This window comes from Opisthocomus hoazin, chromosome 7 (assembly GCF_030867145.1).
Source record: "Opisthocomus hoazin isolate bOpiHoa1 chromosome 7, bOpiHoa1.hap1, whole genome shotgun sequence".
NCBI lineage: Eukaryota > Metazoa > Chordata > Aves > Opisthocomiformes > Opisthocomidae > Opisthocomus > Opisthocomus hoazin.
Window position 1 is genome coordinate 62,394,965 of NC_134420.1, and position 14,528 is coordinate 62,409,492.

Consider the following 14,528-nt stretch of genomic DNA (forward strand, 5'->3'; position numbering starts at 1 on the left):
AAGGGCTTCAGCGGCTCCCGGCGACCGGGCGAGACACCTCGGCGGGCAGGAGGGGGGCGCCGTGCTCCGGGCCCGGGGGCCCCGTCCGTGCGGTGCCCGCTGTCACCCCCTCAGGGCTCCGCTCCCGGGAAGGGTGACACCCCCCCACCCCTCCACCCCCGTCCCCGCCCCGCCCCGCCCCTCTCCTCAGGGCACCCCCGGCGGGCTCTCCCCGCCCCCCGCGCGCACAGAACGCGAAAGGCCGGGACGGTCCCATCCGCGTAGAACGCGAATGCGAACGCCAACCGCCCCCCAGCCGCGGCCCCCCGGCAACTGGGGCTTTGTGTCCAATCCATTCAAACCACGCCGTAACCTTCCGCCGCGCGAGGGTAGAATAGAACAACGGACGAAAGTAGTCCCTTGGCAACCTCCTCGCGGGGCTGAGTTCGCGTCTTGGCGACGGGTCCCGCTGCCGGTCCCGCTGCCGCCCCCTCTGCGGACCGGGCCCGGCCAGGGAAGCGCTGCTCCGGCAGGGGTGTGCGAAGCAGCCGCTCCCCGCCTCCCGGCTCCGCTCCGGCGCAGCCCTCGCAGGAGAGGTATAGCTGGGCGGAGAAATCGCGGAGCTCTCACACGTACAGCCCGGCGATACGCCTCCACCTAACCCAGCAAACGGAAGCGCCGGGCCGCCACGATGGACAAGAAACGTCGCCCAATGGGCAGGCGGGCTAGGCACCCAAAATGTAGGTTTATCCAATGGTGAAGGGAAAGGGGAGAGGCGAGGCGGGGCCTGCCGCAGGCAGCAGCGCAGGTTGAACGGAGTCCCAGCGCAGGGCTGGGATGAGCCTCAAAGTTCGGGGCGATCGCGGCGGGGGATGTAGCAGCGCCGCCGCCGCCGTGTACCGGCCCGCCCCGGCTCCCGCCCGCCCTCGGCGCCTCCCCCTGCTCCCCCGCTCTCCCCCCCCCCCCTGCAGTTTTTAAACTCTGACCCCCCCTTCCCTTCTTCTCCACACCCCCGCGCCCCCCCCCCCCCCCTTCCTCCCCTAAATGCCAGCCATGATCGAAAAGGGCCCGGAGGTCTCGGGGAAACGGCGGGGCAGGAACCATAACGCCGCTGGGGCTAATCACAACAACAACGGCGGCAGCAAAAGTTTATCCGCCGCTCCCAACGGCAGCAGCAGCGGCAATTCCTGGGAGGAGGGTAGCTCGGGGTCCTCCAGCGATGAGGAGCACGGTGAGGAGCGGGAGGGTGGCGGCGTGTGGTAACTGAGGGGAAGGACGGGGGGTGAGGGCCGGGCGGGCCCACGCCACGCGTGTAACGCTGCTCCCTCTGCCTCCCTCAGCTGGCGGCGGTATGAGGGTCGGGCCGCAGTACCAGGCGGTGGTCCCCGATTTCGACCCCGGTAAGTCTTTTTATTATTATTAAGGGGGGATGATTCTTCCCTCACTCTTCATCAGCTGCTTTGGACCCCCCCCCTCGATGAGGGGAGCTCCGGGGCCCCCCCCCCCCCCCCCCCGGGGCTCCCCTCATCGAGGGGGGGGGTCCAAAAATAATCCCCCGTAATTCCAGTCGCAAACACCCACAGCAAGAACAAGGACACCCCCCCCCCCCCCCCCCCTTAACACGGTTGATAAAAGAAGTCTCGATGCTTTCCAGAGGGCGCTTGCTTTGCAGGCAGGGAGGAACAGGGAAGCTGGTAGGGCTGGAGGAGGCAGGAGATGGCAGTTGGGTGGTTTTTTTTTTTTTCCCTCCCTCTTTCTTTCTCTCTCTCTTTTTTTTTTTTTTTATTTCCTTCCCCCTACACCCTCCTGGACTCATGTGTCCGTGGGCTCCGTGGTAGGGGTGGGACTAGAAGGCATCAAGTTGTAAATATAATTTTTTTCGAAGGTATTTAGAAGCGACTTGGGTCTGTATTTTAATTTTCTCTGCTCTTAAGAAGCTGCTCGCCTCCTCCCCGCCCCCCCCCAAAAAAAAAAAATGTTTCACATTCCAGCTATTCTGCTGCAGTTCTTTGTAAGCTAATTTAAAGTGGTATGGAAGCAAATTTTGAGCAAACAAAGGAATTGGGGCTGTGCTGAAAGGCAGGTGCTGGAAGCACGTTAGTACGGATCTATCTCCGTGTATAGAAAGGCAGGCTGTTGACCTCCTTAGTTTGAAATGTAAGCAAATTTTCTTTTTTTTGTTTTGGGTATTGTTCCTTTGTGAGTGGAGGTTGAAACTAGCGAAAAACCCTTCTCCTGCCTGGAGATCCTAGCGTTTGGAGTTGTCCCTTTGCCCAGCCCAAACTTAATTGAATCCTCTGCACCTCTTGCCTTAAAACAAAAAGAATGGTGTGGAAAGACACGGTGTCTCCTTATCGAATAATCCTGGGAGTTACTATTGTGTGGATTCAGGAAAAAGGTTTCTTGTGGATCATCCTCAGACTGGACACTAATATGTTGGATGCCTTTTTTATTGTTAAATATATGTGTTTGTTCTTAACTGTTAACTCGGGGGGGAGGGGCGAAGAGGATTTTTTTTTCCGAAGTTTAATATTCCTTGTATTTATTTACAGAATGATTTTTCCCCACTCCTTCCCCCCTTCGTTCTCTTGACAAAATAAGATACAAGGTCTTGGCACATGGGAACTCCATTTCTTGGTTGACCAGGAGGAGGAAGGGGAGGGGGGAAAGGAGGAGGAGAAAAAGTGGGGGGGGAGGGAGGGGGAGCTGTTAGTTAGGCAGCAGTTGACACTGTTTTTCAATCTGTAGGTCAAACGCAACGTTTCTGTAACACACAACGTGCATCACGCTGGCTGTTAGCCAGGTATCACAACAATACTTGGGCTTTTCGGTCACCCCTGTGAATTACACTCTTTTGTGCGATTCATTTCTCTGGCAGAATAGGTGGAGGGGGAAAAAATATACTGTGTGCCCCTTCCTCACTATTATGTGCTCACTTATACATTGTTCTGGTTTTAACTTAATAGACGTACAGTGACCTATACAAAGGTTACTGCTTTCGGTGCTGTGGGGAGTGGAAGGGAGGGAGAAGTGTGTGATATGGAGAAACAAATTTTTTTCTGAGTAATATATACCCTAACACAGCATCAGCAGGCGCTCTTGTTTGAGTACACGGTGTGATATAGCAAGTTCTTGGCAAATTCACCCGAAGTAAATGATCAGTCTTCTGATGACCTGAATGGGCATCGGATCCCCCTTTACTGGTCTCTCTCTCATTTTTTTTTTTTTCTCTTTTCTTAAAAGTATACTTTTTAGTTAATGAGTTTGAAGTGAACTTTTGTCTGCTTGTGTATTGAAGAATGGGGTTTCCTGGGCTGTGGCATTACGCAGGAATGATTTTGCAATGTGGCTTTATTCCCTGACTTTCGTGTCTCTTCTCAGTCCTGAGGGCTAAATGGCCACGTTGTGTTTATTTCTTAGGCCTTTTTTGTTTCCCTGTTTAAGAAATAAAACCCTAAACAAGCCTAACATGCTGCACTAAGACCTTTTGGCTGAAACTGTTAAATTGTCCCGCCTCGCTGGTAATTTCAAAGTTAAATCGATGGAACAGTGTTATCAGAGCACACAGATACTGTGTCTATTTCTCACTAGAAATTGTAGGGACCGGCAGACCAAAGGATCCTAAAGCTTGAAGGTTGTTTGGTGTCGTGTTGCCGAGGCTTTCACCTTCAGATTAGCTGTCTGGTAGAATGCGGAGGGCTCATGCTGCTCTAGCTGTGTCTGAGGGGAAAATGGCACTGACCAGGCCTTGTGTGTCGATTTTATTTTTTTTTAAACTTAATGTTCAGTTATACCTCGAGTTTGGCCGAAGTATATCTGTAATTGCTGATTCTTACATCAGCATTCGTGGGTATTCCTCTGTGCCCATGCATGGGGCAGAGAAGGCCTTTAATTTTGTTCTGTTTCTCAGCCACATGTGAGCTGTAGCAAGGAGCAAGAAAATTAGGAAGGCTTTTCTGAAATCCTTGTCTGTGAGACTACGGGGGGAATGAGTGGTAGAGCAAGGCAGAGGTGCGATGTTGGGCTGGGTTTCGTGAATTCAATAGCCAGAGAAGAGCAAAAAAGAGTACCAGATGGTGTGGCCTGAAAGCGAAGAGAGTGTCTGTCTCCTCAATGATCGCCTAGGTTTAGGGAAGGGACCTCCTCGGCACCTTTCGGTTAACATGGAGGAGGATAGAGAGTGCTTGTCTGTCCCTTGTCTGAGCAGAGTATGAGGAAAACGGTTAAGGGTTGTGCTTCTTTGTTTCTGCTTCATCCTTAGAACCAGAAAATAAGTTCTCATGCTGTATTAAAATATTTTGGTGTAAGTTTTTAATATTCCTTGTGGGTAAAACTTGCTGTGGCAGTGGCCAGAGAAGGGCCTGATGTGATTCTTTGACTGTAAAAATGCTCGTGGCTGGAATCCTCTGTAGGAGGTGGTCCTTCCTTGCATCTCCTTTAGTACATCTCTTCATGGTTGTAAGGCCTGTTCCATGTGCTGGCAGAGCCTGCAGGTTCGTTGCCAAAATTAATGTTTCTTACCTATCCCAATTTCCCCTTACTTTGGGAAAGAAAGTTCTCACTGCATTGAGAACTCAAAAAAACCCACCCCTCTATTATTGGTGTAGTACTTACACCTCTGTTATTATTTCTATAATAAGAATAGTTGTACACAAAAGGTGAGGCTTTTGCAGAGGCAATGTGTTTATTAAACAAGCCGGCTCAGCTAGGGAGGAGGAGAACAGACAAAACTTTTTGGGCTGAAAAAGCCCATGCCAGAGTTCACTAGAATCAGCAAAACTTGCATTTCAGCTGTGTTTCACTGTTTGGCGTTGATTCACAGGCGTGATGTGAAAAAATGCTATTGTCTCTTCTATTTCTTCTCTTACTGGACCTGGAGTCAGATATTTGCCGGTTGAAAATTCTGTGTTGCACAAAGGCTGGTATCGGTAGGTCAGCATTTCTTGCGAGCTCTCTAAGACACTGAAGGTTTTGAAGAGGGATAACTATTATGGTTCTTCTAATCCATACAAATGAAACCCACATGTCCTGTTAATGGAAAAACTCATTGGAAGGAAACAGTGCACATCCTAAAGCTAAATAAAAGTCTTTCATATGGGGAAGCACTGATATTGTACTTGACCATTTTACTTGTTGCTTATTAATTTATGCTGCTGGAACATTGAAAATAGGAGGAAGAAAACATTAGTGAACACTTTAACATGGCCAGTGAGTTTAAGTAAAGATTAAAGTTTCCATAATTTTGAGGGGTATTAAATAACTCCCTGAAGAGAGTGGTGTCTCCCCCGAATTTTGGCAAGCGTTGAAGGCAGATGAGCTTTTCTTTCTCCTCAGTAGCACTATAACTTTAGATTTCCCCATTTGTTGTGATGAGAGTAAAAATACACGCCACATCTTGTACCTGTGGACATCAGTAGTGTTGGTCGTCTCTGGAAAGCAGCTTCTGGGGCTATTTCCAGTGGAAGCAGAGGAGAAAAAGCTAGTTTGGCTCCGTAGTGTCTTGTGGAGATCTAAAGCTGGGATGTGTGTTAAGTTGGGAAACTTTAATCCCTTGCTTGCAATGCTGCTCTCTTCCCAGTTTTTTATTTGTTGTACTGTAACAGTTAAAGTAAAAATGGTGGAAGGAAATGCTCTGTAGTGCTTTCACCTCTAGGTGCAGAAAAGCCTCCTGGAAGGTGCGCGCTGCCAGAACGCTGCTAATCCTTGGGGAGCTTGTTCTCTGGTCCACGCTGTTAGCTATGCTCTGCATGCTCCTGCACAAACACTTGATATTCTCTGGCCGCCTTTCATGGCCAAGGCTGTGTTGTTTCAGTGTTACCAAAAACGAAGAGGGGGGGAAAGAAGCCACCAACCCTTCTCAGTCTAGTCAAACTCTGTCAGTGTAGTTGTGTCTAGGAAGGGTAAAAAAAAAAAAAAAAAAATTAAAAAAAAAATTAAATCATCACTGCTGTCTCTCCTTTGGAATGCCTGATAGGGAAGTGGTGGCGTGGCCGTGTCCTAGGGGAGGAGAGGAAGCTGGTGCATCCATCCATCCATCCAACTCTGGCTTTTAAAATGCGCCCACCCTCGCTCTATTTGGGATCAAAGGTGAAAGTATAATAATGGGACAGCCCCTGGGTGGCTGATTCCCCTAGAATAGCTGTATTTCTCTGGTGGCTGTAAAGGCCAGATTTCATTAGGTGGTGTCTTCAGCTGCTTCGCGGGGTTCTCGGCAGAAGCACCTCTTGGTCTAAACAATGGGGGCTGTAACCCTTTAACAAGAGGTTGTTAAAAGCCCCTTTATGACTTGCACTTGGCAAATCCAACTCCCAGCCAGCTGTTTCTTTGTTTGCAAATAGTCCTGCTCAGAACAGTGCTAATAGTTTGCAAATAGTCCGAGTACTCAATGACTGTAAGGGAAAATGGTGTTAGAGGAACATACTCGTCAGAAGGGGGATGGGAAAAAAGTGTGCTCTTCAGGTGAGACTTTGGGATCTCCATCTAAGCAAGTGTAAAAGTCAAAACCAAGCTCAGGAAACTGGAAATACTGGTACCTGGAAAGCTATTTCATCTCCTCAGATGACTTTGCCTGAAACACAACAGGCAGGAACTCCCGCAGTGCAACAGTCTCTTTGGAAGAGAAGGGAGAGATAGGAGGATGTTTGATCTAATCAGAAATACCAAACTATAATATACTAGTGCCCAATGTGTTTTGGCTGGCAGAAGCTGCTTAGTATCTTGATAAACTAGGTGTGCCTCGGTCCTTCTGGTGTTGTCTGAGGAGACATGCACTGTCCCCAACAAGAGTGTGTTTTCCTAATTAGGAGGTGGAAAATTTAGGTGGTGTGGGTTTTCTGTTAAACTTTCTGGTGGGAGAAGAGGAGCTTTTCCCCCCTGGTTGTAGTCTGCTCAGCATTCTTACTCCCTCGCGGGCTGCATTTTCCTTGCCCTCTTTGCACAAGTCACAGCCTCTCTGTATGCGCTGTACTGCAGAGCAGATGAGAAGCTCCTCAACAGGCGCTCCACCAAACGCTGTGGCTGGAATCTTGTTTTTTTGGCTGTCTCAACCCCGTAGACAGTTAGTTACAAGCACAGGGGGTTCTCAAGGTCAGGCTGGTCCCCGGCAGCCCTGGGGAAGGGGGAGATTACTCCTGCTGCCTCTTTACTGTGTTGGCAACTCTGCTGATACGTGGGTGAGTCTCAGTCCCATCCTGCTCTGTCACCGGTACGGACTGCTGGTCCAGTCACCACAGCAGGAGAGGGCGCAGTGCCACTACGCCTACATTAGAAGAGTGAAGCTGGCTTGTAGGTGCTGGCGATTAGGCTTAACCTCTGTTTTGTAAATCCACCCTGGAGAAAAAGAAGAGTAGTGCTTAAGTTGGAGACTTCATTATCCATGTCTCTGGCACCTCAGCAGGAGCACAGCTGTTGGTTTGGTGCCATACCTTTGTTACCTCTGGCTTGCTCGCCGGAAGGAGACCATTTTTAAGCCTGCGTGGCTCAGTAGTTAGCTTTCACCCAGTCTGCTCACTTATCCTGTGAAGGGGTGCAGGGGGCTGACGGTGGTGAGCAGAGCTTCTGCTTCACTTTATTTCAAGGCATGGCTTCAGAGCTTTCTCGTTATTCAAATAGTACCGAGAACATCCTTCTCAAACCTGAATGCTGTAGTAAACAAACAAGTCTTGGTGCAGCCAAAGCCTGTGGCTTCCTTCCCTGTCTGGCACATGCAGTGTTTGTATGTGGAGGTAATAGCTGTCTCATGTACTGACAAATGTATTAATGGCTGGACTGGAATTAATACTAGGTAGAGTGAATGCTTTGTTCTTCATAGCTGGTTCCTGCTGCTTAATGAGTTGCTCTTAAAACTCTTGTTTTCAGCCCTAGTTAGGTCTGTGACTTGGCCAAGTGAAGGCTTAGAGCTCCCTGTGATTAGTCATTATAATTAGCTCGGAAATCTTTGCCTCTGATCAAGGTGCACTGTATAATGCGGCTTATAGTGGGCTCTAGTCCTGCCACATACCTTCAGAGTAGTATAAATGACAGTGCTCTGTTGGACGTCCGTATGTATTTTTTTAACTGTGTTGTGACTTTAATATACATTTTCTTAATATGTGCCAGGCAGGGAAATCTGAAGTGACTGGCTCCTCAGAAATGTGTGGTTAGTGCTAGTCCCTGCTTCCCTCAAGTATAACAATTTCTGGTTGTGGCCAAGGCTTGCCTTAACAATTCCAAGTGTAAGGTAAGATTGAGACATGGTGACTAGTGGTTGAGTCTAGAAACTAAATAAAAAAGGAAACTTTGGGGTAGTTAGAAAGAGCACGCTCCCTGCGTAGGAAGTGTGTACCTCTTTCTGCACTGGGTGACCTTGTCCTCTGAGGCTTTGACTTGACGGTGTAGCAAGATGAGCAATCCCACATTCTGAAGTGTTTAGACTTGAAAGAACAGTTTGAAATTCAGTTCTTGAAAATACAATGTTGATTTGTAAACTAAACTTGGCCTTAAAAAATGCTTTTGTAAGGAGTGTTAGATTAGGTGTCTCTTTCTTTAAACTTTACGAGCTGTTAATTTGTACTTTTATATGAAAGTTTTGACTTCTTTGTTCTTTTCGAAAGTGCAAGAGGATGTGCTCAGCCTTAGTGAAGGCAGTGAAAGTTTCTCCACCATATTCTAGAACTGGGCAGCATTTGTACTCCTCTTGCTGTTTGTTTTGAAATGCAACAGATGATGTGACTGCCTTTGAGTATTATGGGTCAGACTCAATAAATTTGCTTTACTTCTCATGTGGTTTAGGTTTTGAGACTAAACAAGTGAATTTAACCTACCTTTCCAGGTATCTTCAAAAATTCAGCTCTATGCAGCAGCTTGCTCTTTGAACTTCATAAAGGAAGTATGGGTAAATGTTGCCTCACTGGGGGGAGGAGGCTGCAGCAATGTGATAAAATTGCAAAAATCCCCTCTTGGGAGGAAATTCTAGTCTATGCTTCCCCCTTCAGCCTTGTCTTTCTATTGTGCAGGTACCTCTAGGGAACACCAGCAGGGTCTCGTATGTACTCCATGTGCGTAACCAGGTATATCTCTAGAAAAATATTCCCCTGCCCCATTAGGGGCAGGAGGATAAGGTTGTGAGTTTTTTTGTCCTTAAAGTTGTTTCACCTTCCTTGCCACTTCCCTTATCTCTATGCTCTTCACCTGGATGGATTTCACAAATAATAATCTGAGAGAACCTACAGCTTGTTTTTTATAGTGTAGTTGTCTAACTAGAGGAGTCTAACCACGTGGCTGTTTATTGCAGCTTTTCAGTTCTGCTGTCTGTAGGTATCTGTGATAACCTGTCATGATAGCATGTGCATGTACTTTTAGATGACTAGATGTTTCATCAGGTTGGGGTTTAGTTAATGTAGAGACTTTGATATGAAAGTTGGGTATTGAGACTAGTTATTAGTATATGTGACCTTGAATTGATGTTCTTCTAGACTTTATAACTGTAGTATGAAAGCAGAACATCACAAATGTATAATCATAGTTGTGGCTTCTGGGTTCAGAAATCCCTAAGGAATATGTATAAACAAGGCTTGCATGCAGGGGCACGATGCCTGCCCTCCCCTCTTCACTGGTCCCTGGAGAGGGCGCAGAGAGATTCTGGTTCTGTGGGGGGACCGGGGATGGATAAAGGCTAACAAAAACCTCTCCCGAGTAGGAAATGGCCTCCTGGCTTGAAGAACTGAAGCGGCAGAACTGGGAAAATCTGGTTTACATAACAGCATTGCTTTTGAAGCAACTCTTTACTCGCAGCTTGCATTGAAACGTGGAGTTTTTTCTCTTCCCTCTGACTTCCCACCTTCTTTAGGGGTCTAAACTCATCCCTCTGTTCTCACCAGTAACATCGGTTTCAGTCTTGGCCATGTGTGAATGGGGGTAGGGGAAGGACGTTTCACCTTCTCCCCACCCTGTGCTCAGAGCTAGCTGCCCCACGTAGCGGGCACCGTTGGCTGGAGTTGTATGTAGCTCTGCGTTCAGGCTGCTAACATCTGTGTGAGAAGCTGAAAGCGCTGCTTCTGTAGTCCAAGCTTTTTTTGTGCTAAACAGTGCAAATGATCTGTAGATACCAGTATGTATGTCTGTGGCTGATGTCCCTAGGAGGGGGCTGCTCTGGGTGCTTTTGGGGGGAGTAAAGGGCTGTAAAGGCAGGCAGGCATACCAGGTGTAGCATTCATACTTTCTCAGTATTGTTTTCTGTCTGGGAGTCTTAAAGATGTCCCTCGTGGGACCCTTGTGCTGATCTGTGCAGCTGCCACCACACTGTGCATGACAGTAGCCATGGGAACACAAGTAGGATGATACAAGTTTAAAACTCCAACTTGTTGCTAGGCAGACCCAGCTCAATGTGTGGATTAAGTAGTCTTAACAACAACAAAAAAAACATATTCTGATATTTTATCTCTTTCATGGGGGAGACAACTTGGCTCACCCCCAATTCTGGGTCTTCGTCTTTAGGCAGGCAGAATGAAACCAGCCCCAAAAGGGTCCCCTGACACCAGCCAGCCTTGGGGGAACCCCTCTTGTACATCTGAATAAGGAGTGCATGGGGGCTGGGTGAGCGGGAGCTTCAGCAGGGAAGTTTTCTTAAAAACTAAGTGCTGCGAAGTAAAGCCATGTGCCATCCAATGCAAAACCACTGTGCTGCTTGTATAGTCTAAAAGTTGTAGCCTGCATTAAAATAGATAGTGCTAAAAGTGACATACGCTCTAAACAAAGGTCACTGGCTTGAAATATCACAAGATCTCTTCTAAACTCTGGCTGTGAAAACTGAAAATTACAACTAAGGCAAGGTAAACACCTTCAAAACTTACAATGCTTTTGCACGCTCTTAGTGTGGATGCTGGCGTGTGCTGGATGAGCTGGTGTAGAACCTTTCACTTGGGCAATCTCTTGTGGATGAGTTGCTTTGTCTCAAGCTTGTGCTTTGGTGCTGCTTGTTCAAACACAAGGGCGGCCCGTTCCTGTATGTTATTTTTGTTGCCGATGCCTGACAAAGGATGTGTGGCCAATTGTAGGGGCCGAAGGGAACTGGAGACCCAAACTCAAAGGGGGAGATGGGCCTCATGTGCTGCTTGAGGGCGAGCTCCAGCATGCCTTTGTCCCTGCAGCTGGTGGCTGCCTGTATCGAAGCGGTAATTGGTGGTGCTCTGGCCACTGGTTTAAATGGATCTTTTTTATTTTATAAACATTTGCTGTGCAGTAACTGTCATTCCTGTTGGAATAAGGCCATTTATAGAGATGCTCCCAATTACCACCTGCTCTCTTTCTTTCTTAGCAAAGTACACTCTTACCTAATTTAACCTCCCACAGCAACTGCTTTGAAGCCGTTTTCTCTCTGCACCTTGGCTCACTGCTGTCCCTTTCCCCTCTGACCACCCTAACAAACTGCAGTTGTCCTTGCTTGTCCTTCCAGAAATTACCTACTTCTGGGGGACAAAAACTGCTTGCTTAGTTTGCCCCAAATGTTTTTGTACTCAGCTCTTGGAAGAAAGCATCGCTTTCCTTTAATATGCCTCAACCTTTTTTTTTTTTTTTTTTTTTTGTTGTTTCCTTAGTTGCTATTTGTGGTTCTCCCACTTTCATTATGATTTGTGTGCAGCTTCTAGATCCTGTCTGTCCACCTTCTTACTAACCCAGCCCTGCTTGGATTTCTGTGCCCTTCTCTGTGCTTCTGGGCCCTCTTTCCCCCGGCTTTGCCACTCCAGGAGCGACACCTTCGCTGTGCCTGAGCTACATTGTACTTTTTCTACCAGGTTCCCTCTCAGGCTGGAAGAAAGTGGTCATTATTTTTACTTTGTGTAACTTTGCTCTAAAAGAGGGGAAAATGTAGCAGAACTCTGCCCCTTAACCTATTTTACATCTTGCATGCCTTTCTGGTTAGGATGTCTGCCTGTCTTTCAAGAGTTTAAATAGTGATGTTTTCACCTTTTCAGGCTCCTTTCTCAAGGCTTTTTTGCATCCCTGAAGAATTTCTGCCTCGGCTTCTCCTGTGGAAGCCTTAAAGAGCTGCTCGCTCTTGTTGGAGCAAATGCTTCCTCCTTTAGCCTGCTAGAGCATCTGTCTCTTTGGCCAGTAGTGTCACTCTGCTCCTGAGCTGTTGCTGCTGTGACCAAACTGGTCTGTGTGGAAGGTGAGAAAGCTGATCTGCCCTGCAGCCAGGGCTGCCCTGGGCACTGAGGCTGAGTTGCCAAGAGGGCGCTGAAGCCTATCCTAAGAGTTTGGAGAGGAGGGAGGGGAGGTTTCCTCTCCTGTTCCTCTCCTATTTTGTGAACAAAGCAAACCTTGGGGTTGCTGGCTGCCTCAAAGCTGCAAGCAGTGAGCTGTGATGCAGTGAGGGTGGACAAGTGCTCTGAAGTGCTTTTCCTCTACTATTTTTGCTGTAGACTCTGCCTCGGGCTTATCGTTGGATGTGCTGGGCTGGGTGGTGCTGGGGGGAGTTGGGAGGGCACAGCTGGATCTCATCTGAAGTTCTCATCACCTCCCTTCTCCTGTTAGGCTTTGTGCAAGTATTGAATAACTTGGGGGAGAGTCTTGCTGGTGGGAACCTGGTGGCAGAGGGAAGATTTTCAGAGCTGTCCTCTGGCTTTCAGCCCAAGATCTGAGTTGCTTGGCAAATTGTTTCCTTCTGTGCATACTGGCCCTGAGAAGCAGGTCTGCGCTCTGTGAAACTGCTGCATTGTGCTGTAGCACCTTCTGTATTTTGTGGGGGATTTTAGTCCTCTTGATTTGGCTCCAGGGATGGTTTCCCCCCAGATTTGCTTGGGACTGGGAGTGTATGGGATCAGTTTCTTTTGTTTCTTTTCTTGGGCAATTTCAGATGAAACACCAAGCTGTCCTCCATGCGCAAGTCAGATGCTGCCCTTGTGGTGCAAGCAGGACAGGCACAAATCCAGCCATCCTGCTGAGAGTCTGAAAATTGGCAAGGGTCTAGGGGTATATTTGTGGATTTGGGTGAAAACTACTTTCTGTTGGAGCAGAAGCAAAGGTGGTGGAGCTGGGAGGTGTTCCAGTTTGCTCTGGTGCTGCTAGTGACTGAGGAACATCCATGTGCTGGTCCAGGAGCAGAGATGGGCAGCACTCATTTTGCCTGACAATCCCAGGCTGGCTGCTACTGGTTTGAAAGGACAGATGTGTATGGAGAGGACCTTTATAAATGTTTAAGCTGTTCAAAGCACGTGTGAGAGTAATTACATTAGGCAAATTGGTCTCTTATTGTACCCATGTTGCTGAAGTTATTTTGGAGGATGGGGGAGAAATAAAGACAGAACTTCTTAAACCCCTAAGAAGAATATTTTTAGAGGTCATAAAAGCAAATAAATGAGGTGTCAGTGGAATTAGGCTTGGAAGCAGGCCTTAAGGCTCTAAAACGTGCTGGGAAGGGGACTCTTACCTGAGCCCTTGTGAAGAAGCTCTGGGAGCAAACACTGGTCTCCTCTTGAAAGCAGTGTCTCCAGCTCAGTTGGGTGGAATGCTGCCCTGTCTGGTTATCACTCACTCTGCAGCGGATGCTGCGTTGCCCAGAGCAATACCTCCTGAGCAGCAGTGTGTCCTTTTGTTTCAGCTCAAGAGAAGGAAACGACTGGGTGCAGTGGTGTTGCTTGCAAAAGTATTTCGGTGTCTGCTGGGGGAGTGGATAGGAGGAGATGCAATGGGGTCTTTGAAAGGCATGGGTAGGAGAAAGCTTTCCAGTGACTGCGTAGTGCCTTATAAATAAAGGCAGCGGATTTAATTCATGCTGCCAGAGCTGGGACAAAGCTTGGAGCAGGTGCACACCCAGAGCTTGCTTAAGTTGGATAGATGCCTGCTGAAATGTTTATCAAACGTGAGAATAAAAGGAAACTTTTTTTTTTGATAATGCATTTTAAAAATAACTCACATTTCTAAACTGAGGAGCAGTTACAACCAGGGTTTGAAAAATTGACTTGGCACTTGCAAGCCACACTGGGAAACACCTGTGCTGCAGTACGCCCTGCAGCAGGAAAGGATAAAATGGTTGGGTGCTGCTCGCTTACTGTGCTGTTTGTTGGCTGTTGCAGCGGGGCTCTACTTGTGTGCTAGGGTTGCCTTCACACTCGTGTTGCCACTCGGTTCTTACCCTTTCATCAGTAGGCATAATTTGGCTTGATATCTCTATTTTGCTGCTGTTCAAGTGATTCTGAGCCTCTGGAGTAGGAAAGAAGGAATCTAGTTAGTTGTAGCTCAGTTTTACTCTCGTAAAACTGTGACATGCAGTTGAGGCAGTGAAGCTGTCTTCAGACTAAGACACTACTGCACTAATGTGCTAATTTTATACTCTCACTTGGCAGGTTGCCTTTGTAATCAAAGGGCTGGAAATTTTTCAGTTTGAACAAAATGTTCTAAGTAGCTGTTCTCTAGGTGGAAATGGATTTGATACGGGATACTGCCTTCAAAAGAAATCCATCCTTCCGTATTTTTCTGGGCATAATTATTTTAACTAAAATTCTCTTTCCTGAGTAAGTGAAGCTGTAGGTGAGACCTGGGTAAGGCTTACGTGTGAAGTTTCCTTAGCA

At 47.7% G+C, this 14,528-nt stretch overlaps 1 protein-coding gene across 1 annotated transcript in view; it reads left to right on the top strand.

Moving 5' to 3' along the window:
• Positions 1-788: 788 nt before the first annotated feature.
• RCOR1 (REST corepressor 1) overlaps positions 789-14,528 on the top strand; it is an 82,750-nt gene continuing 69,010 nt past the window's right edge. The window contains exons 1-2 of the mRNA XM_075426587.1: positions 789-1,210; positions 1,320-1,379. Coding sequence (XP_075282702.1) covers positions 1,024-1,210; positions 1,320-1,379 — 247 coding nt within the window. The 5' untranslated portion in view covers positions 789-1,023. The remainder of the gene's footprint in view (positions 1,211-1,319; positions 1,380-14,528) is intronic.